This window comes from Sinohyriopsis cumingii, unplaced genomic scaffold (genome assembly GCF_028554795.1).
Source record: "Sinohyriopsis cumingii isolate HCF-2022 unplaced genomic scaffold, ASM2855479v2 utg001473l, whole genome shotgun sequence".
Taxonomy (NCBI): Eukaryota; Metazoa; Mollusca; class Bivalvia; order Unionida; family Unionidae; genus Sinohyriopsis; species Sinohyriopsis cumingii.
The window spans coordinates 115,313-140,913 of NW_028316004.1; the positions used below are offsets into that span (position 1 = coordinate 115,313).

General features: G+C 35.3%; 2 protein-coding genes across 4 annotated transcripts in view; one reads left to right on the forward strand and one right to left on the reverse strand.

Annotated features, from left to right (window-relative positions):
- Window positions 1-2,344: 2,344 nt before the first annotated feature.
- LOC149772457 (uncharacterized) lies at window positions 2,345-13,216 on the forward strand. Of its 2 annotated transcripts, none has more exons than XM_089947795.1 (2): window positions 2,345-2,746; window positions 10,196-13,216. In XM_089947795.1, the coding sequence occupies exon 2, from the start codon at window positions 10,518-10,520 to the stop codon at window positions 11,541-11,543; it is 1,026 nt and encodes a 341-aa protein (XP_089803921.1). In that variant the 5' UTR covers window positions 2,345-2,746; window positions 10,196-10,517; the 3' UTR covers window positions 11,544-13,216. The 2 variants fall into 2 exon arrangements, with proteins under 2 accessions (XP_089803921.1, XP_089803922.1); XM_089947796.1 differs by lacking the exon at window positions 2,345-2,746 and adding an exon at window positions 7,948-8,706.
- Window positions 13,217-15,645: 2,429 nt separating this feature from the next.
- LOC149772458 (43 kDa receptor-associated protein of the synapse-like) overlaps window positions 15,646-25,601 on the reverse strand; it is a 30,581-nt gene continuing 20,625 nt past the window's right edge. For both annotated transcript variants that reach the window (XM_089947790.1, XM_089947789.1), the window contains exons 4-6: window positions 24,078-24,131; window positions 23,490-23,689; window positions 15,646-16,283 (exon numbers count right to left, since the gene is read on the reverse strand). In XM_089947790.1, coding sequence (XP_089803916.1) covers window positions 16,178-16,283; window positions 23,490-23,689; window positions 24,078-24,131 — 360 coding nt within the window. In that variant the 3' untranslated portion in view covers window positions 15,646-16,177. The remainder of the gene's footprint in view (window positions 16,284-23,489; window positions 23,690-24,077; window positions 24,132-25,601) is intronic.

Genomic DNA, 25,601 nt, shown 5'->3' on the forward strand with positions numbered 1-25,601 from the left:
GCCATAAGTCTCTACCAGTTTGGATGCCTATTTTCTGCGAAAATATTAACAATATTGTTGAATCATTATATTTTAAAAGTGCATAATGCAGCAAATAATGTTGTTGTTTTTTTTTTCGTTGTACATAACGTTCATGTATCTACCCAACTTATGCATAATACCGATATTTGTTCCCGTCATATGACCGATATCCCGTCATATGACCGATATCCCGTCATATGACCGATATTCCGCCTGAGTAAACATCTATAAATTTAAACACAAGGTTGACATTTCAATTATTGGAAATTAAAGAAGGACAATGAAATCAATGGACAGTCCAAAAATGAAAAATGAGAATACTACGACCTTATAATCAATAAATTATTTGAAACGGTATACGACAATCTACAAATGGTTAACGTAAATATGCAGTATATTTTTTCTTTGCGTTCACGTCCATGTCCTTATGGGTTCCAGTAAATTTGATTGACAATGGATTGATTGACTGATCTGTCTTGTATAAGTTCTTCTGTAAAGCCTCTCTCTCTCTCTTTATATATATATATATATATATATATATATATATATATATATATATATATATATATATATATATATATATATATATATATATATATATATATAATTTTGGGTACAGTACAATGTTCCTTCAGGACACATCTGATGTGTAGCACAAAGTCGGCTGTTCAAATTAGGTATTCGGTAATGGAGATGCAGTTGCTTTTGACCCCTTAAAGCGCCTCTGTGGGAGGAGCCAGACAGTAAATCATCATGTACATGGTTTTCACATCAGTAACCTATATACCAAGTGTAGTGAATTTACACCCCGCAGTGTTGGAGGACATGGAGGTACGGACACACGGACGTGATCACAATATTCCCAACGCTTTTTAGGCGTAGGGATATATAATAAAAAAAAAAGCAATTACAGATGTGTTTATAGTACATTTGGTCCTATTTCTTCGACATACGATTAACCGGTGCTGGAAATATTTGACATAATCAAATACATACTGCATTTCTGAGGCGGTGATGATGTCCGATTTTGTATATCAATATACCAATTATATAGTAGCTTCCCTTAAGATATAAAGTTTGCTCGTATTTTGGTCCGAATCTTTTATTGTCACAATAACTTCCTAGAATGATTACTCCACTATTAAATGTTATCAGACTTTATCTAGCTGTCATATTTATGATTTATTGATCTTACTATCAAGTAAAATTTCCATTATACGAGTACATGGATAGATGATTGTGACTAGACTAAAAATATGGTCTTTATGCTAAACAAGCATACATGAACATTCCGTGAGAAATGGCTGCTAAACACAAATTAAAAATGTGTTTATCTAACTTGTTTATTTTATATGCACTCAAATCTAACTCGCTCGTTGACATATAAAACTCTCCGTTTTGAGCTGTGAAGATATCTAAACACACACCACAACAATTTTAGATAGATTATATAATTGGGTTATTAAACACCATTCATTATATGGATGATATAACTTCATTATATAACTCTTTTTGAGCGAGCACCTGTTGACAGAGATTTTAGTAATGTACCGTAAGACCACATTTCTACTTTGTTTACGGTGTTTTGAAATCTAGATTCCAGAATAATGAATGTTGCAGTGCATAGGTTATAGATATTTCTTTAATTAAATTTCAGTTCGTTTCTTGAGACCTACACCCGTAAGATTAAATCTTTCATGCACAATCGTCGTCGTCTGATTTATGTATGTACCATATATCGTCCCATAAGAATCAATTTTTAAACAAACCATGTTATAATTGTATCTGCACGTAACAACTTTGATTCAATTTTTAAGAAATTTTTGACATCTTTCCTTAATTTTAATATTTCGTTTTATTTTCAGTAAAACTTCAAAAACTAAATCTTCAAATACTGGAATGCTGAACAAGACGCTCGTAGAGATACATGTAAGATATTAAACTATCAGCTACATCAGAAAACGAGAAAGTCCCACAAAGCTGATGCCACAGTTCTACTGTTTATAATTTTCTCGAAAACATTGGGATTTTCACCAGAAGTAGATACAGGAAGGACAATTCAAATATATTGTGCATACCGAGACGGAAAAGAGGATAAGAGGGATAAAATGGGGTGGGTGAGAGAGATAATCTATAATTTAATGTGTACATTGATTATTGTTATTAAAAAAAATCATGTCGCTAAATCTATGCCTGGGTATATGATGGGATCTTTTCTTGGGTATATACGTCAAGTAAATCTTTACGAATGACAAGCGATGCCTGGCGAAAAGAGAATTGATCGATTGGGGTGGTTATAATTCGCCTGGACGAAATTGACTAGTTCGCAGAGAACTTCGACTACGTTGATTGCGCACGTTATAGCAACTTGAACAATTGAGAAAAGTGTAAACTATTTTTATCATCAGACTGAACGACCAGTTCATGAATGAGGAGGAAAACAAGATATAGTAGTTGCCGTAGTGTTTGTTCAGTTAGTTGAACTTGAAATAGAACGATAAGATAGGAATACCGTGCCAACGCTATCGGCCTTAATGTTATCACTGGGAAACACATAATCGAATATCTGTCAAAAAGAAACCAATGAACGATTAGGAACTCATTTTAAAAGTCAACAATACAAAAGTGAGTTATACGGACCGAAGGTAACTCAAATTTCAATTATGTTATTAACAACAGAAATAACGGACACTTTCCTACCACAGCTCTATGTAGGAATATTCAGGTGAGTTGATTGATTTTTATAGGAATTGCAGCCTGCACATATCTGCTTAATAATCGACTCTTTGTTTCTTATAATATGGATATTTATATATTTAGTATAATAGTTTCTATGTTGCCTATTTTCCAAACCAACAAATCAGTATAATACGTTACATAACCCCGAATGAAAGTGTTACCAATTCAGGTAATGCGTAAGGTCAGCTTGCCTATGAAGTGTGACAAACATACCTGTATGTTGGAAAATTAGAAAGAGTGTCGACCCTAGAATGTAAGCGAAACTTTCTTCGCCAATAACCTTTTTAAAAAGGATGAAAAAGTTAAGTTGTAGGAAATCACCATGACTGTAAAATAAAATACACCTATATTATTCTAAGGTATATATTTTATATTCATTACTTAATATCAGAAGAAAATAATATTTTAACCCGTTTTTCTTATTGTGTGCATATAAATGCGTATATTTATACAGGTGGATTTTCATATACATTGTATTCTTAATAAGAGTGACCGATGAATGGAGAGACAAATAGGAAGCAAGCTAGTGTGCAAGAGATAACATATTGAACATGTTGTTGGTTAACAGGCGTGTAAGATCCTCGTATTTTTATTGAAAGTAATATTTGGCTGACGATTTATTCAAGGAAAGAAAAACATGACTCTGAAACTTTAGTTTACGTTTTCAAACCCTTTCATTAGTTAGAAAAGGCACGTCAATCTACGTTTGATGTGAATAATAAACTATCATATTTCATTGCTTTTTGACAATGGCTAAAGTACCAATCAGATAAGCTTGAAAAGGTCAAGTCAGTATTGTAAACATTTATTTTAACATAAGTAAACATTGAGTGCTATGTGAGAGAGGGTCCACCTATCAATAAATCTAGACAATCGTTTTGGAATATAAAGGCATAAAGTTATATATAATGCAGAACATCAAAAACTATCATCTTAATAGGTCAACGGTGTATCTAAATAGTTCTACCTGTCAGTGGGAAACATTTTAATATATTTTGAGTCATTTGCTATCCAGTACAAAATACATACATACATACATACATACATACATACATACTCACACACATACATACATACATACATACATGCGTACCTACCTACATACATACATACACACACATACATACATACATACATACATACATACATACATACATACATACATAACTACATACATACACATATGGCTGTATTGTATTATTCCCAATTATCACTGATGTGCTTGTCATCCAGATATAGCTATGTAATTAACACTTACAACTAATCATGTATGCTCAGACTTAGTTGAATACTTACAAGTTATAGTATTCTGTTAAATGTCTAACTCATTTTCTAAAGTTAGACACATTGTACACAGCATGTATAGAATGCTGCTTGTCCAGCCAAACAAAGTTTCACCATCATTGTTTAACCAAATTATGTTGTTACTCTTGTGTGTATAGCACAATTGCAAACAGCACAGAACCAGACCTATAGTTGCATAATGTGCTGACAGATTAGAGTGCATACCCTTCGGTTGAAATAATGAGTAAAACAAGCAGCATTAGTTTGGTTATACGAGACTAAAGCTGCTTTGACTAACCGTGATCTACCAGCATGGCATTCAGACCTGGGTCTTGTACTGGTTTCCGTCTATAGTAAAACTTGCAGTTGGCATTGCCATGATCGCGAAGCTAAAGCTGGAATAGGATACCAGTCTAATCTGGGTCTCGACTGATTGCAGCCGTTAACGTGGTATGTACGGGTACCTTCATTTGGCATTTAAGGTCAGTCCGACGATCTTAAAGCTGGAACTTTTCATGATAAATTTCTTACGAACAACAGAAACATTAGATGAATTGATCATACTTTTTCATGTAGATTTTGTGGAAAATGCCCTGAATGGTACGTCGGAAACCAACGATGCATTTTATGATATGGATATGAGTTTCAGGTAATCTCTGTTTTCTGACTGGGAAACGAGTTTAACATAGTCTTTGTCATCTGATGATGATATGAGTTTCATATAGTTTCTATTATCTGATAGGGATACGAGTTTAACATAGTCTCTGTTATCTGATAGGGATATGAGTTTCAGGTAGTCTCTGTTAGCTGACAGGGATATGAGTTTCATATAGTCTTTGTTATCTGATATGGATATGAGTTTCAGGTAGTCTCTGTTAGCTGATAGGGATATGAGTTTAACATAATCTCTGTTTTCTGACATTGATATGAGTTTTAGATAGTCTGTTATCTGATAGGGATATGAGTTTCAGGTAGTCTCTGTTAGCTGATAGGGATATGAGTTTAACATAGTCTCTGTTATCCGATGGTGATATGAATTTCAGATAGTCTCTTATCAGATAGGGATATCAGTTTCAGATAGCCTCCGTTATCGGACAGTGATACGAGTTTCGTATAGTTTCTGTTATCTGATATTGATATGAGTTTCAGACAGTCTCTGTTATCTGATAGTGATATGAGTTTCAGATAGTCTCTTTTATGTGATAGGGATATGAGTTTCAGATAGTCTCTGTTATCTGATAGGTATGTGAGGTTCAGATAGTCTCTGTTATCTATAGGGACGTGAGGTTCAGATAGTCTCTGTTATCTGTTTAGTCCATCGTTCTTGGAGAGTGTGCCCATGCGAGGTCTCAGAAGGTTCTAATGGTTAATCGCAAGTTAGTAAGTAACACGGGGGGCCCCGAGTGGCCGAGTGGTCTAAAGCGCTCTTCGTTACGGATCACTGCCATCTCACCTCTGTCTGCGGCGGTTCGAGTCTAAGATTCAGCCAATGTGGGCATGTGAGAAAGCTTGCCAGTAGCTTCTCGTGGGTCGGTGGTTCTTTCCGGGGTTTTCCGGGTTCTTCCTCCACCATTAATACTGGCCGCCATGTATAGCCTATCGTGTGCTGAAAAATGGCGTTAAACCCCACAACAACAACAACAGTAAGTAACAACTGTCTGAGAGGTTTCGCCAGCTGTCGAGACTACTTCAGCCTAGTGATTTCTTAAAAATAAAAATCTCTCTCTCTCTCTCTCTCTCTCTCTCTCTCTCTCTCTCTCTCTCTCTCTCTCTCAGTTGTCATAATTACCGACATTTAATCCAAGGGTTAAAGGCTCGATCTACGATCAGGCCAGCCTAGGTCGGTTCTTGGGAGAGGCATGATTTGCTCAAGATCAATTTTAAAATAAAAATAACTAACTCCCTCTCCCTCTCACAGCATTTACAAAAAGAAAAAAACAAGTTAGAATCGACGCCATACTAATTTGCTTAGTTTTACAATGGTTATTTTTATGATTAACAATGTAGCCTTTTGTAAAATAAACAAAGTCATTCACATGTCACTATAAATAGCTCACAAATACGTACTTTTGTTTATTTTCTTCGTCCCTATTTCAGAACAGGTAAATCTGAATTCCTTTTGCTTCGTACCATGTCACAGGACTAATTATTCTCCAAGAAACTTACAGAATTTAAAATTTTTAAACAGTTTGATAATTTATCTTTGTTTCTAAATAAAAAGAAAAGGGTATAAGTGATGGGTTGGGGCTGATAAAAATGACAAAACAGAAAACAGTATCTTTAAAACGACTGTATAAGATCGATAAATCCATTTAGTCAAACAACGTGTTGTTAGAGAATTCTGAATACATGAAACTGTGTTCCTCAGTAATCCCACAACTAGTGTATGTTGGACAAAGCTTTGAAAGCACGAGACCCCCGATCAATAAACAGATTTCCTCACTATTACATTAGACAAATTCCTGATCAAAAGGACTACTCTGACGAGATTTAACACTGGCATGTTAGATGCATTAATTTTTTTTCTCAGTGTTACCGTGGTTGAAGAAGGTTCTGTTTAAATCTTTTAAATCCAATTATCATTCTCTTACCACCACCCCCCATCTTGTTTCAGTTGTCTTCCATAATTTAGACCTCTGGGTATATCTTACTGAATGATTCCTCGTCATTTCATATACATTACTTACTGTGACCTTCTACAGCATAGTGCATGTCAAGCCCGAGCCCAGGCTAAGTGCCGATATTATGGAGTTCGGAGTATACGAAAGTCCAGCAGAACCCATGGCAGGACGCATGCTCTCAGAACGTTTTGAATAAGAAACCGACCCACTGGTACAAAACGTAGAAGTTGGTCAAGTTAACATTGGTTATATTTACATCATCTATATTTAGCTTGCAAGAATTTTATCATCATAATATTGGTTATATTTATGTATTCTATATTTACGCTTGCGAAAAGATTGTCAAGATAACATAACATTAGTCAATTTTTCAGATATATATATATATATATATATATATATATATATATATATATATATATATATATATATATATATATATATATATATATATATATATTACAGAAGTTGGTCAATATAGCCTCGCTATTATTTATATTATCTAAATCCAGTTTGCGAGAAATTGTCCAAGATAACGTCTGTTATATTTATTTATTCTATATTCGGCTTGTGAGAAGTTGGTCAGGATAACATCGATTATATTTATGTCATTTATATTCAGCTAGCCAGAAGTTGGATCAACGTTGTAAAACTCCTGAATGTTGTATAATTCTATCTGTATCCTTGTGATACCTGAAGACTCTCCAAACTGTAGTTTCATGTTTGTACTCGGAAATCTTCGAGAATGCATAAAAGTTTCCTTTGCAGCGGAGGCGATCAGAGCATCCGTTCCCCGCACGTTCAGTGTCAAATTCGATTGGTTTGAAGATGTCTTTTTTCTCATTTACAAAAAAAAATGACATTACAGTTTGATCATTTGCTTGATGGTGTTGCGTCTCGACGGAAAGTCAAGCAATTTAACAAACCACGTGACCTGGTGACCACAACGGTTTCTGGAAACAAGTGCGCAAATTCTGTATTACCGTGCAAGCAGACTTCAAACAACAGACTGAGGTTTTTTTTGTGCAAATGTCTGCAGTTCGATAATTGCTAAAATGGACATGTTTAAAATGTATATTATATTATATTATATTATATTATATTATATTATATTATATTATATTATATTATATTATATTATTATATGTTATATTATATTATTACCATATATATAACATAATATATTATATACTGTAATATTTAAAGTATTAGTACGGATATTACATTACAATATTATTATAATATACGTATATCAAAACTAAACTTGCTCGTTTATTTATAAAATGTTTTTCAGAAATATTTCTGGTAATCAAATACGATAGGTCCGTGTATTTAAAAGAAAGTAAAAACATATTTGTTTTACAATAGGATATTTTGTAGAATCTAAAATATCTACCTATTAGCGTATTACATTTCCTCTAAATCTTCAAAATGCAGTTTACGGTACAAGTTCACAAAAAACAGCCTATAAAATTCAATATGCCAACATTTCTGTGGCGGTGATCATGGAGTCGCATTTTCTAGCTACTAAAATCCAAAATATTGTCAATACTATTCAGCCAAGTCCAGCTCTGTATGGGAATCCAACATTCAAATCCACAGTCAGTTTGACAGGTATGATAACGCAATCGTAAAATGCTTTCGTTAGCTAGAAACCTCGTAAGTGTATGTTGAGGTCGGGACAAGTTCAAACAAAGGAACATTTATATAAATTCTCGAACAAGGATTGGCAGAACTGAGATTATCCAAATGGATTATCTTACTTATTTGAAAACCCTAATCCTTTGATAAGTAAAACGGTATCCAGAAATTACAAGATTTATTACGTATGTGACGAATGAAATAAGTTTGGCACTATGTTGTTGCTTGCTACGGGGCATACAATTTAGATTTGATAGTACCCGCTAATACAAATACTACAATAAAACAAAGTTACTGACATATTACAAGCATTAGAATACAAAGGACGGTGTTGATAGCAAGCGTATTATCGGGAAAGAAATGGATCTCGAGAAAGGAGCAATATCTTCCAGGACTTATGGTAAGAGGCTAAATTTCTGATGGTAGAATGCAGATAAATTTTTCCAATTAATCAGTTTTTATTTTTATCAGCGTGCTTGGCCGTTAATACAGAAGAGTGCAATAGACTGGACCGAAATAAATCGAAACTCGTTCATCTCGATTTCATTGGTATTTATTTAACTCTCTTTAGTTTAGGAACGAATGGTTTTTTGATGTAGAGAAGTAAATATAACACGCTGTCTATAAAATATGCACGATATGTGGGATCTTGTTTGGTAATTACTGGATACACTTTGAGGTGGATGGTTGATAATTTTTTTGAGCAGTTACAATTTTATTCTAAATATTCTATTCTCCTATCACTTCATTTACGATTCGCTGTCTCATTTTGGAAAAAATGTGTGATCACCTAATATTTTTCTTCATCTAATTGACATTTATCTATCCTACTTGCAATCGACACATTATTTCGTTTGCAAAATATTTAGGCAGAATGGTTCATACTTTCTAATAAGCTTTTAATGAGATAATCCGCACATGATAAAATGCTAATTATTACATGTACTCAGCGTAATCAAGGGAATAACAAGCAATATTTAAAGATAATACTATACGGCAACATCTACACGTATGCTTGCTTACCTGCAATACAAAGAAACTCCAGTACTTCAATCCATCGACCAAAGATTGATTGTATTAAATATGATGCAAGTGTATATTTGAGTAATGCCGTGTTTCCATTTCACCATACATAATTACTTTTCATCGCACAGTAAATTCCAGTTAATGATAATTACCCAGTGTCAACCAATTTATCAATCGTAAATAAAGACTGACACGTTCACCACAAACAGTTTAGTGACTGGATTTTCTGGTGACAATAACCTGGAATGGTCCAATTTGCAATTTAAAAGTGGATTTTTTTTTTTTGTAATATGCAAGTGTAATTCTGGATCAGTCAAATTTAACAAACCTCACAGAGTAGGTAATTTGTACATTTAATTTTACGTGGAGGGCGGCTCTTAAATTACATGTAATTCAGTAGAAATGAGTTTCTTATTCAAAACGATATGTGCAAAGACATTTCTAATGACTAATGACTTCACACCTTGGAAAATTGACTACTGAATGCGCACTAAGAAATCTAGATTATATGATGTGAAAACACCGCTGTCGACGAGGAGTCTGAAGATGAACGTTGTGAAGAACTATAATTACAAATATTGTGGAACGAAGTATCCAAATACTTTAATGACGGCAACGAAAAGCTTACATGATTTAGACAAAAATGAAATCCGTAAGCCTTACGCTATTATATGACATCATTCCCTAAGCTTGCTTCTTAAAGAGGGGGTTTATATTCTAACCATTTGTAGTTAACATAGTCTAGATCCTAATAAATTGTATCGCCTACTCATAGTGGTCTTTTATCGGAGAGGAATATCTTAAGGTCAGCATTTACATTGATAAGCTGGGCTATAGTAACTAAGAAATATTATGTTTTTCAGGTATAAACACCTTGACGGACTATATTTTATGCTGCAGGTTCTAGGCCACAGTGGTATGGAGTTTTGAAAGTAGGTCACGGGCTTCATCCAAAGCTGAATATCATGAGTAACAGCTTTGGTATTGATGTTATGTTATGTAAGTAAAATGAACGGAATCAACGTATGTGTGTTCATTAAAATCTATACTGAGCACTTCATTTGCCTCTTACGAGTAGTACATCCTTTATATATGGCGATGCCATATGGGAAATCAAAGATCTTGAATCTATTTACATCAACCAGAAGTTATTGATCTAATCTGCACAGTTTGCAACAAACTAAGATGCCATCTTTTGAGATGCCTAGCTACAGTTCGTCACGGATACAACGTGCGTATAGAATTAATAACCTTGAGCAGATTCGTCTCAAGGCCAGACTTGATCTATTGGACAAAGAAAAAGTTCATCAGATTCGAATAACCAATCAGGACATTCGTTTGATTTCAATGACTATGGACACTATACAGGCTAGTAGTGGACACAGTCCTGAGGGGCTGGGACCAGATTCTGAGTCTGATGGAGAGAGTATCGAAGAAAACAAAGGTGATCCTTGCTTTTTATATGGGGAGAGAATTGTGAGTCGAAAAAAGAGACGCTTTTTGCGTCCCCAGTCAGCGATGGACATGTCACGTAATCGATCTGAAGCAGACACAATGTCTACCACTACATCAGTGGCTACCTCTGTTAGACCGAAGAGTAGCCCGGTCAGTAGAAAGTTTGGTCTAGTCACTTCTTTGAAAGACGGACATAGACTTGATGTGGAAGATAGCAAATCTGAGGCTGATTCAGGGATGCGTAGCGGCGTCTCGACACCACGTCCTGCATGGATGGACGAAACGAATGAAATAACAAAAAAACTTCTTCGAGCACAAACAGGAGACGCCGATGGTAGGAGGTCGATATTCGGTAGGGACAATGATAGTATTAAGACAAAGAGTGCTACCGGATCTAGACTCTTACAGCGGCAACTAAGGTCACAAATCAAAATGCAACTTGTGGACAGCAAAATGTTCTCTTCTGCATCCTCAATGTCAAATTCTTCCTCTTTCATGGACGTGAAAGGTTCCTCATCTCTGGGGAAAATCTCGCAGCTAATAACTTTGGGAGGACCCACGATGTCTGCGAACCAGTGGAAAAAGCAGCTTTCTGAGAAACGTGGTCTTCCAATGACAAGCGCCATACACAAACAACAGATCCTGAGTACTAAGAAAGCCATCAATAGCGAAAGGCAGGAAGCTGTCCATAATAAAATTAAGACATTTATGGACAACTATCCGACGACTAGGTCATCTAAATCTTCGAAACAGTAACAAGTCAAAAGTGTCATTGTAATTTATTTTCTTTATGACAGTCGGCACATCTCATAATCCAATGTTATTTGTACTTTTTTTTCAACTGCTGTAACTTCTAAATGGGATCGTGTTTTTAAAGAGGCTTTCTAGCTAACGATAGTACAATGCACATTTTGTGTACCCTTATGGTGGAGTCATTTTAAGATCTGGTGCTTACACAAGCGAGAAAAATAGCACAGAAATATCACAAATAGCCGGTTTTTCCTTCCTTATTAAAAAAATTATAAAATTATACATAAGTAGAATGTAAGACAAACAACAGCGAAAATGAAAGTAGTTATTTTGATTATTTGAAAACTTCTAAGTAAATGTAGATCGATGATGCAAATTAAGTGTAAAATATTAATATCATATATTTTGTCAGAAGAGGAGAAAGGACGTTTTGGATCTCAGAATTCGAGTTACTGTGCCCTATCATCGCTGCATATACAAAACCCCAGTCACGTGTGCGTGCAATGCTTTGTAAAACAATGAATTCATTCAACAACGCATTTCTCGTCAATTTCCCGGTCGGAAATGTCTCCGCTTTAACTTTGCTTTAAAGGCCAAAGTTGCCTTCCTGCTCAGTCACTGTATACAGTTACCAAGCACGAGCCTTTATTTTAGTATTCATTTAACCCGAATGCAAGCTCTTTCAGACAACGGCATAATGGAGTCGCAATACTTATGGTAAAGGAATAGGTTGTATGTACGTGACAATGAAAGGAAAAGCAGGGGAAAATCATTTTACGTTTGATAACTAATCATAGGTTTAAGTTTTCATTCCCTTTGGGATGGATGGAAGTAGTTCATACAAGTCCTGGTTCAACTATTAACAAATTAAATGAGCGTGCATGTACATGTATTTCAAATCTCCAGGACTCATTTGATGATGTTTAGAATTCTTCGTCCATGTGCTATTTAAAGACAAGAAGAAAAAAAACCTATACAAATCAGATTCTCTTTCTCGTGTCAGTGGTATATCATAATTGATCTATCTCATGTCAATAATATATCATAATTGATCTATCAGAAATGTAATGTTGACTCAAGGGGAAGTAAATGGAGCTCATCAAATGTATTTGAAGTGGCCTTTCTCTCTGCATTAGATTCGCTGCTTAAACAAATTTGTCCTTTGAAGACGAGAAGTCGATCAAAGAAACGCTGGTATAATGCATGTTTATCGCATTGTAGTCTATCATTGCAATTACAAATAGTTGCATTTGCTTGTGCATGCATTTCTAGTTCTGAAAATGATGCGTCCAGTTAAATTAAAAATAAAATAAAATTGTACATCAAAGTAACTATAATAGATGATGCACCAACTCTGGTATTTTCGACTTCAGTGGTCATCGACGCTTGATAAGAATTAATTAGCACGTTCTGAGTCTTTTAATAATTTGGTGGCATCGTCTTTGTAAGCCAAGCTTTTTGTCAGGCTGTTGTACATTTCATGCTAAATTATTGATAAGATTTATTTGCCACCAGGTCAGTTTGTGAAGTGCATTCTCGCTTCCACGTGTCGTATGCTACCTTTTATAAGATTTTTCTTGCCATCAGCTTTTTGGACAAATTTCGATAAGAAATATTTATTAATTTGTAAATATGTTATTTATTTATTTCTGAATAAACAGACGTGTTTTTAGAATTTTTTTTATGAATTTGTTGTTTTAAAACAAACACATACAATGATCACGCAACGCAAATAACACGTGATAGCACCACGAAATGTATCGTCTACTGTTTTAAATCTTTATTCCTGTACATAGTTTTCTTTTAGCACATCTATTTTCCGTATTCATGTAATTTATCACTTTCCGCTCTGTCTGGTGCATATTTGTAACTAACTATTATTAACTTCTATGTGCCTCGATTTCTGTCTGAGGAATACAGGGCGAATGTGTATTTAGATGAGAGTCAGTGGCCATGCTAGCGTGTCTGCAAGCACGAATGCCTAAAATTCACGACAATGTTCATCCTTCGTTGGGGATACGAACTTAGTCGAGAGGATACCGGGTTTGCGCGCGTAGGCAATGCGACTGGCAAAGAAATGTGCGAACGCTGTCCATATGACTTTGTTTTCATAGTGGGAATAATGAGTATACGATTGTCAGAAGAGGAGCGTAATTATCTTGCTGGTGTGTACACATGGGTGAGATGGGATAGGTATGTTGGACTAGAGTCCGACAGTGAAACGTAGCACAGAGAACAAATTTTGTGTTTGATTCTGGATCGAATGGATAGCTAGTGTAGGGTACAAAGCAGCGGGGAGGTGTGCTCTGATCGTGGTCCTCTAAGTATGATCCGAGCAGCTGTGTTTTGAACTTTTTTAAGTTTCTGGAGTCGATGTTGAGATGAACCAGCCAGAATTGAGTTACAATAGTCCAGTCTTGAAAGTACTAATCAACACACAAGTGTTTTAGTGGCATCAACTGAAAGATATTTGGATAATGTAATAAGACTTGACATTTTTAAATGTTCAAGGAAAATTATTATCTTATCATGAAGTCATCAAGCATTACTCATAATTGTTTCTCATATGGTCGAAAAATATAATCATATTGTTTCCCATATGGTCAAAAATATAATAAACCATATTTTAAGGTAGGCATAAATGGCTGAAAGGTAACACTTTCGTCGATACCGTTTGTATTATCTTTGAGTGAGCAGCAAAAAATCATACTTAAATTATGGACGAAGCTTAATTTCAAATCATGGAAATTATTTTCAATTAAATTTTTAGCAGCATGCATAGCCAACTCAGCTCTCTCATGATCACTATTTAAATATTTTCTTCAAATAGTCAACAGCGTTACTTCAGTACACGACTATTTAACGTCGGCTGCTATATCTCTATAGTTTACCCTATTATCTATTTATTTATTTTTAAATCTATGTTCACTACAGAGGACAAAAACCACCATAAATATATGCTTTCTAATGCTGTCAATTACGGCACCAAGCAGTTTTATCTTAAACGTCCAATACCATGTTCCTAGGGGCAACATTGACTTCAAATTACAAATACCTGACAAATTGTTGCTCCATAATAAATAATTGCAATTGTTTGCTTAGTTTTGTGCAATTGTTTGCCAACCAATTTACTCATAACCGAAAACAATTAAAATTGCCCCCGTCGCTGAAAGTAAATTCCAGAAAATTATACGTTGTTACCTATTCCATCGGAAATCGTTTTCTTGAGTGCGTGAAACAAGTTTATTTTATCTTTGCATCACTAGAATGTTCATTAGTAAGCATGAGATAAGAATTAACGTTACTCAGCAAAAAACTATTGCCTATAATTGACTTGGCTTAAATAAGTTATATGTCCTTACATACATACATACATACATACATACATACATACCTATCTACCTAGCTACCTACCTACCCACCCGCCGGCATGCATACATACATACATACATACATACATACATACATACATACATATATTATTTTGTCTCCTTGTATGTTCGCTTGTTTGTTTGGGAACGTTGCTGGAGATTGGGAGGGGGTGGTAGTCGATTGCTAGGTTTTTATGATAAGAATGAATATAACGAGTTTCAAGGCAATTTGCAAATGAAATACACCAGTGACTAATGAAATCACGAAACATCTTTCATGGTGGTTAACGATTCATCTCAAAACAAACACACAGACAATGTGAACAAACAAAACATGTTAACTGAGTTACCCGTAAACAGATTCCAAGCTGAAATTCAACTCAAGAGTCTATCAAATTCTGCACATCGTCGTCATTCAGTTCTTCGATAACACTAAACTTGTAGTTTATATTTTATGTATCAGTTTGCAATGGAAACAAATTGTTGGTCATGACAACGCCTTGACCGTATTATTCGTTTGCCTGTATTATGCAGTGAGGACTAAATCAGGGACTCTCAAATACTCTCACTTCTTATTCATTGCTTGTATTATGTGGTTGGGACTCAATCGAGGACTCGCAAATACTCATTTATTACTCGTTGCCTTTGTTATGTAGTTCGGACCCAATCGAGTAATACTCAAAGTGTACGACAATCTTATTTCTTAGATTGTTTATGTGTATAAATAAAAACGGACACGACGTATAGTGCATTTATTCTTGCTGCTTGAAAATCAAGTCTTCACTGAGGCGTTTGACAAAATAGGAGACAGCTGATATTATTAACATTTTTTCTTCTCCGGTAATAAGAAAAAAACAATAATGGCTCATTATATCCATGCATGAAAAATAATGAAATCAAAGTTGATAGATCAATAGTTTTGCAGTCAGCGAAGTGACGTCATAAAGTCACTGCATGGACCTAATTTGAAATTAATTACCATGAACATATGTCTCGATCAAATACTTTGGAAATATATCTAAGATACAACTGCATGCAAGAAACACACCCAATCGTCACAAAATTTCATCTGAAGCCTTAAACCATCATACAAAGATGTACGATCTACTCCCTACCGAGGTTGGGAAACATAAAGCTGTCTAGAAATAAATCTAAGAGAAGTGATCATTAAATCTTCTGACAAGAAAATACAAATTACGGTTACAAAAACCTGATAGCAACTGTTGTTATTTCTTCTTATAAGCTTGAAGTTTTAAATCGACCAATAGTTTAAAATGTTGTGGTGGATGTAACTGGCGTCTTCGCCCTGCATGTCGGGCAGGGACATCTGTGAACAGCGTGCGTCTGTGAGGCACGCAACAAATATCTGGCACATCTGGAATGAAAAAATACAGTGTATGGGTATGTATGTTTATATGTATGTGTGTGCGTATATATATATATATATATATATATATATATATATATATATATATATATATATATATATATATATATATATATATATATATATATATATATATATATATATATATATATGAATATGATTGAGCTACTACGTATTGTAAATTACGATGCTGCATAATCTGGATTTGTGTTTATTTTACTGATTTCTCTTCAAAAACCGCATGGACAAAGATCTGCATTTTTACAACCTCAGTTTCAATAAACGGGAAAGATATTTGGCTAACCATTTAGAGTAATGTTGTACGTAATCGCGTGTTTCATACAGCGACCTATGGACCAAGTTATACTAGACTCAGTCCATTTTCTTTTCTTTTAACTTACCAGATCAACATCATCTTCTGGCCAAACATGACTTGCGTTATGGTCCTCATAGTAATATTTTCTTGTGCCTTTTATACATAAAATCAGGAATTATACTACTATTTTTTATTTTTTTAAATGAAAGTTTTAGTGAAGGCCGGTTTCTCAGACCTGTATTATACTGGTTTCCCACCTAAAATCTTCAACCAGTAACTAATGAAAATGAACTACAATGCATTTACGCATGCTCGTCTTAGTTTCCTTTTCTAAGTTACACTCCTGTCGACCCGAGATCCATCATAACAAATTCTGACGATTACTGGGTCCTTAAACTGCGAATGTAGGTGATCTATACAACGGGTTCAGAATGTTAACTATCGAGTTGAACACCGTCTTTACTCGCGTAAAAGTCGAATCCAGCTGCAAAATACAGACCCTGATTTGCCGTCGCATAATGGGCCGGCAGATCAGGATTTATGTTTATTTTACTGACTACACCTAATAAACTGCATACACCAGATCTGCTAGTGCATTACGCAACGGCATATCTGGGCCAATGCAGTTTGCAGTTGGATCTGTCTTTAACGCGAGTGCAGACGGTACCACGAGGTTATTGGTTCTAAAAGAGATCGAACATTATAAATCCTGATAAGGAAGAAGCTGATGTTGTTTAATCCTCTACAATATAGCAATTTATGTCAAGATTTCCTAAGATCGCTCTTCGGTAAGAGGTTGGGTTCATAAAATGTACGCCCAAGATTTTAAGGAGGGTGTCATAAATAGTGACTTTAAAGGAACACAGCGCTGGTTCTTTCCCGTAGCAAATCTTACATGTCCTTATCAAATGAATTACTGGTATAAATGAAAAATTCTTGACATGGATTATATTTACCGACACTCTAAGCTTTCTATGTTATCAGTGAGGGGCATTGCAATCAATTTTCATGAATAGCCAGGATATGTAATGCAGAAACTGAAAACAATATACTCAAAAACTAAAACTATAAATGCGACCCGATTTTTAATCGGGATACGTAAAATCAGTGCATGCAGTAGCGTACTGACTGGGAAGGGGGGGGGGGCGGACGGGGCGGATACCCCGGGCAGCTAGAGGTTTTGGGCCATCATCGTCGACTCGGGGGCCATTCACCCATAGTATGTCACTGTGTGCGTGCAAAATCTTTTATTACGTGTGATATAGTGAATGTTCTAAGGTCATTTCTAATGCTTGAACATAATGTGTATATCCAGCTGTAAAAAAAAATTTTTTTTTTTAAATTCCAAGACGAAAACACACCGCGGTGATAATTTTTCAGTCGCCTTTAGATTGTTGTTAGTATGAAATCCGAGATATAATAAATAAATTCGTCATTTCCACATAGTAACCTTCCATCGACCATTTTACTTGACACACTCATGTTTGCGAAACTTGTCATTGTTTTACAGATTGCGATGCATGCTGGTAAATATTATGGTCATCACCTGAAGAAATCACCCAGCGTCAACCTCTTTTTTTTAAAAAAAAATAATTGCCCTTTTGTCATTTAGATTTATGCAGTTCATGACACAATCGTGTTAGCGCAACTAGTTCCAGTGTTTAATGGATTGCTACGATACTTGGCTGGTACCCGGCTTAAATTCGCAAGCTAATATCATAGGCCGGTAACCAGAATAAAAAAGAATTTTTAGAAAAAAAGAAACGTGTTTTGGGATCGGTTAGTCAGTGATGCCAGTCCCGCAACATTGACGTCATCCCCATTACGACTTTAGTATTCGCGTAACCCGCCACCGTTTGTTTGTACCACAACGCGGATTTATATTTTTTTAAAAGATCAAAGACATGAAAAATGCATAAAACTGGTCTCTAGCCTGACTGTCGCCAGGTTGTGGGACATAATACTTTCAACACCAAAAGGATGCTCTCGATGTAAACGAGCAGATAGTCCATTTCAGAAATCTGTGTCGTCTGCGTCCAGCATTTGCAAAATCTAGTCTTAATTTTTAAGAAAATGAAGAAGTAAAAAGGAACAACCGTTGTACTCATGTATTCAAAGAAATGTAACATCCATAATTTACTGAATTACAGAGATTATCAAAGACGTTGAACTACATCACATATGTTGCTTGAAAACATAGACTCGTCCATGTAGATATGGCGACCAAGTTACTAAAGAAATACCCGTTCGATTCGAAACGCCAACAAGTTGACAGTACTAGGGATATACTGGCGACAGTCGGTTAGAACATACACACTGATAAATTAAATGACATTGTTTTATGCTTCTTTTTTTATATCCTTCACGCTATTTCTTTATAACATCAGTGGTGGGGTACAAACAAACAGGAGGTTATGTCAATACCATAGTTTGGAACTTCATTTCTGAACTGCAGTATTGGTTGATAGCTTCACATTAGCACGGTGCATCATGGAAAAAATGTCCGGAGATTTCGATTATTTACTGAGATGAAGGCAATCGGGACCTCCTCAGACTTTTCCTTCGAATGCTATACAACAAAGACAACAACAACAAAATGGACACTCTGAACTGCCCTCTTGTCCTAAGTTGTTATTACGTCAAAATAATCTAATCGACTGATTCGATGAAGTGTGTTTATATTAAATGGTGCATTTATCTCAAAATGCCTTAGTAATACCATTATCTCCAAGTTAAAATGTGATTGTACCGCAATTCTTATTTCCGATTCCTTAGACAAAACAATCCAAGGTAAGCATTTAGACCTGTCCTAATATCGCCGTATATTTAAAAAGATTTTTTTTCTTCTCGTCTTCCATATTATCGTTGGAAAAGAAACCAATTTATCTTATTGTTTTTATATAAACTCAATGTCAGCTTATTCTCGCGTTGTCAAGCATCATCTTTACATTCTCAGTTTCCTCTTAAAGGTTGTATTTAATATGTGTCGCTTTTAAAAATTGTTTTCATTCATGAAGCTAACAAGATGATTATACTTGTCCTAATATTTATGAAATTTGAATAAAGTGTATAAAATATGCCAGGGAATTATTATAACTATGGAAGATAAAACTGTCGACTTCATTTGTTATATGTTTTATTGAATAGAGCGGACAAGCCTCAAATTAATCTAAATATCCTAGATGCCGCTGTCCTTCACTACCACCAGACAGACATTTTGCTTTTCGGCGACACCATTATTTATTTATTTATTTATTTATTTATTTATTTATATTCATTTACTTATTTATTGATTCATTCATTTGCTTTTTGGGGGTTGGTGGTGAAAAGTAACTCTATCCCTAGAAACACCTCCACTTTTAACTTAGATTTGGCATGCCTTTGTTTTAAAGGCATTTAACAATGTTCCAATTAGGATTTTAATGGCATTTAACAGTGGCCCGATTAGGTTTGTAATGGTATGAACAGTGACCTGGGTTAGCTATTAAGTTCACGTTCATTACTGTTTGTCAGTAACATGAGGAACGTGGAGCTATATGCCTTTACACATTGACACATTGAGGCAACCGACCAGAGCTGGCCAGGGCAAGTTTAGAACACACGGCCCTTAGATTATGAGTCTGACTCGTAACCAACTGAGCTTCTGAGCTTTTCTACATTTTCAGCGCCTACATAAAACAGAAAAAAAGTTAAAATAAAATTGTTTAAAGCTGTTGGTATTGCCTCAGACACCATTGGAGAGCATTACCGTATTGATAAACTACATGAAAATGGAAATTTCGCAAACTACTAACCTTGACATCTCCGCCCCCAAAACAGTATATGCTGTTTAAAACGTTAACATTATCAGCACGGCAATGTTTGGAACATCCTTGGCATTTTCCGTTAAGTCGACAAAGAATTTATATCATGACCTGAGAGAGATTATACATGATTAGTCTGTCTTTGTTAAATATTCCAAATAAAATAGGTAAAACTGTTATTACATTATTACATTGGGAGTTTGAATTTGCAGGTGAAATTATTTCAACTATCACACCCTGATTACTGTGACGTAATATATACTGTTGATAATTTTCAGCAACAGTATTTTGTCGCTAATATTTGGAACCTCTCACTAACTGTATCTGACACCTACATGCACCTGTACATGTATATTTGTAAAATTTACTTAAAAGCGACGACGAAGAGTAAATGTTGAATAGAACCGTATCTTGTATATGTAGAGGAAGGTACGCGTATGTTTAACAAGACTTCATAACAGAATGCATCTTTTATTTATTCATTTATATCCTCTTGTGATCGTAACGTGGAAACATGTGATGTCAAATGAAGTGTGTAAGTGTATGTTTCACACTGTTTGATAGTTTTATATTAGAATGCATATTTTGTTTATTTACATTCTCATGTGATCGTAACATGGAAATAAATGACATGAAATGGAAGTGTGAACTAGGTCTATAGGGAATTACGTGATTATGCGTTAAGTCCAGGATGTAGGAATTCTATGTGAACCTTATATCATACGTTAGACTCACCCACATAAAGATGGCTTTACGTAGCCACGATTTAGAGATGGGATAGTCGGCGAATTTGTTTGTTTGTTTCTTTTCTTCTTTTCTTTTTGCTGGTTCGCAATTTTCGGCACTCCTGACGAATATCAACAGAAATCAACGGTTGCAATGTTGAGGAAAGATTCAACTATTGTAATCTAACAAAGTAATGTATACCTAATTTTTATTTTTATTTTTATCTTGATTGGGTGTCGTAGTCCCTCATTAAATGACCTTAATTAAAAGTAAATGGCAATAGACCTAGTTATTTAATACTGCGTGTCAGTAAACTGAATACGTCTCCATTTATATTCACTCGTGTCAACAGTCAGGCAGCTAGGATTTCACGAGTTATCTCCCTTGACTTGAAGAACACTGCAGTTTCAACGCGAAAAACTCTCACATACAATGTAATAGAAGTATATGTTATGGTTGGTACATGTTTCTTCCTTCAACCAAAGTTAATTACCTTTCCACTGTACGCAGTCCACTTGCATTTAGAAATGCTCAACGTGCTGATATATCGATCTGGGCCGCTCAAACATATTGTATACGCAATACTTCGTGCAAGTAAACAATAGCAGTATAAATAAGCAAAATGATAAGACCAATAATGACCAAGGCGTGATGAGCAAAACTAAAGGCAAAATGTTCATAGTATTTCACCCCTGCATTTTATCTTTGATAAATCGTCCTTTTACGTAGCCGACTTGTAATATAGCATGTTCAATCTGCGATTCAAGACCAAAAGAACAACTATTAATATTTGCTTCCTCATTAGGTCATTATTTCATTCATATCGGTCTATTATACATAAACAACTAATTTATATTATTTTGTGTGGTGTGTCAGTGGTTGGGTTGGGTTGGATGGGTGGTGGTGGATGTTTTTCTTTTCTTTTTCTCTTCTTTCTAATATCATATATTCTTAAGAATAGAAATTAGAACATCTGAACAATTATAAACGGTTCATATCCAATTTCTGTGTGTAAATGTCTGACTGAGCCCGAGGGTTTAGAGTCTTTCCTTTGTAAGGATCCACGGTAGCTGAGTTGGTAGAATGTCGGACTAGTACTCCAAACTCCAAGGGTCGCAAGTTCGACACCCGCCCAGGCCAACCCAGATAATCTGCCTCAGCATGTCCTTGGGAAAGGTACTTGGCTCAAGTCGCCTCGGCATGACATTGTCAATAATGTGTTGAAATTACCTCTAAAACTATTCCATCGATTCCGGTAAACACTGGCACAAACCAAACCATGTATTACACCTATTATTAAATGATTGACTATTATGCACATTAATTTACATACCAAATACTTAATGCAAAATAGGAGTTTTAAATACGAAATACACCTGTAGTCAAAGGTCATGTGCGATTCTGATGTATGAAGCGTTAGCCTTTACAGATCACTGACATCTCACCTCTCTCTGAGAGGGTCGGAGTCTCGGTTAGGCCAACGTAGGTATATCAACGCTTGCCAGTGGCTTCCAGTGGGTTGGCGGTTCTTCCCGGGGTTTTCTGGGTTCTTCTCCACCAAATATAATGGCTGCCATCATAGTCTAGCATGCACTAAAATATGGCGTTAAACCCCCAAAACTAGAACTGCTGTTTGAGTGCTAATGAGAAAGAAAAAAATCGCACACGTTAAAGCAGGTAAAACCGGTCTCCTGTAGAAGTGAGTTTTGGAGCTCACCACAAATGATTACGAGTGAGATCAAGGCACGGCCCAAGTATGCCCGTACTGTCTCGTATACTTGTGTAACTATGTTTCCAGAATATAACCGCAGCTGTTATCGTTTGTCTTTCTCGGTTCAGTTATTAAGAAAATATAATGGGTCGAAATTATCTCAACAGAACAGGTGTCATTGCAATTTAAACTAAACGAGGATAAAGTCAGCGTGATACAATGCTTCTTTTAAATGAATTTATGTTCAGTAGAAACGCTGGCTGGATCCCACCCCGCCCTGTCTTAGATCCTCTCCATGATATGATTGCACGTGATGTATTCGACATCTTCCGGTTTGCTTACATCGTGATACCTGCACATGAAGAATATCTTAACTGGAAATCAACCTACCTAATTTTTACTTTACCCAGATGATTAATCCCCGTCCCGCTCCCCATTTCTTCTCGACGTCAGTATGTATTTATACTATTCATTTTGCTGGGAAATCTTATCATTAAGTTAAAGTGAACGAAATTGTGCCAGTGATTATAGTTTAAAACTTAGGATGATTCGGTGTCTAACGGCCAGTGCATTCACTGCTATTGTTTACCAGTTTCATGTGCAGTTGGTTGAAATAACAACAACTCTGCATTACTTACTTTTGATGCACAAAATGGCAACAGTCGAGGACCTCCAACCGCCCCGGTCTATCCCCCAATGGCTCGTCACATATCCCACAATGCAATTCTAGTTCCTGCAGCAGTTGACCTCGTAAAAAGTCACGACTCTCACTCATTTCCGGTCTGTCTAATTTAATGGCTAAATCTGACTGATGCTCCAAACATCTAACTGCGTCGAGCTGAAATGCATGTTGGAATCATGGGTAAACAATGTCGATTGGTACAAACGGTGTGCATGGTATCAACAGCTGAAACTGTTCAACTAGATGAGCATTAACAAAACTGGATCATCGCACTTTTAAGATATGATATAAACAGAACTGAACTTATGCCTGTATAATATTTATAGAACAGATACTAGAAACTTTCTTGAATCTATCATGCACGATTCCAAGTTACTGTGTCTTTGACATACTGTAAATGCACGCAATCTTGCCAACTTTTTAAAATCATTTCGAACGAAACCCCTCCTTAACATTAAGAAAGATTCACCGTATCCTAGAGTATACTATATCACTTTGCTTGCTGTAATTTCAGAGAGAGAGAGAGAGAGAGAGAGAGAGAGACCTTGCAGCTCATTTGCATGGACATGTTGTATGACTTTTCTGCCAGCTTATATGCCTGCAATTAAAATAAAAGGGTACCTATTTAATGTGGTACTTCCGGTATTATTGGCATCTGGTATAAACAGGCTCATTCATGCGTTTTATGACTAATTCAATCTTGCATCCTTTAAACAAATAAACTTAACTGCAACTATAAAGATTTTTTTGTATTTGATGGAGAAAGAATCGATTTCCTATAACACCTCGAGATACAACTAATTTTAATGGTTAATATAATCATAAATATAGCTGTAATTATCGTTACTCCTTTCCCTTTTAAATAATATGGATATTATTTATAGTTTTTCTTCAATAAAAAGTTTAATTGCTATCGTTTCTGTGTTCGTTTATATACTGAACTTGCAAATACTTTCCAAGTATCAGATATTCTTAACTATTCTCGGACCATACATTTTAACGTTATCTAGTTTATTTTGTAATATAATTTTATGCACGACCAATTGTTTCTTCCTTAATATTTCCATCATTGTTTTTGTGGGTTTTATTTTGTGTCGAATACCATAGTGTTCAAGAACTGTTTTCAAGGCTTAATTTTACGAGACGGCGACTTTATAAGAGCTTATTTTAAATATTCCAATCCCTCACTCTTCTTCCAGGCAAATCATCTCTGACCACTTCCTTCTTCATTTTCAGATTTATAACGATAAGAAATATATTCGAAAACATTGTCTAGTTTACGAATTGATTCCCTCAAATATATATCTCATTTTCTTATTTCAGTACCTAATCTTTTGCTATATGTCGATATTTCTTATATCTTATAACTATTATATTTCGCATTTTGAGTATTCAATATTTATAGTACTAAATCACAAAAAGGTGCATTGCAAAAGAGAAAGGCTTCACGTAAAACGGAATCTGATGCATGACTGTGGAAATGTTTATAAGGTCACTTGATACATATCAGAAAGGTTAAGCAGAAACAATAATACAAATAGAAGTATTTCGGGAAAAACATACGATGCAAATTCGAGTACATGGACGAAATGAATCATTGGATAGGTACCGGTAGTGTTTTTTTTGTGTCTGATGTCGATGAATACAAAGGGTACAGATAGTTACACAGTCCTGTCAAACCTGCTATACCTGACGCAATACCTCAACCAGTTTTAACACATACTTTACCACAAAACAGCCAAATCTAGTCCAGAAATGTTAAATTTCACAGTAAACAACATAATAACCAGTATTTTTGCAATCAGTCGGCTACATTATGGTTTTGAAATAGAAATAACGATGTCAGTAGGTCCAACAGCCAACATGAAATTCGACAGAATAAATACAGGTCATCAATAAGTTAACAGGATCTGAGCGCTTATTGAAATCGTACCTCTCCAGACAGGACAGGTCGAGTGTGATCTGTCGTTTTTCCGCTATCAAACGAGAAGCGATACAAGCACCCAGATCAAGACCCTGTGCTGATTATTTGCTTATTATATATGCTAAACAATCATTTCATAACATA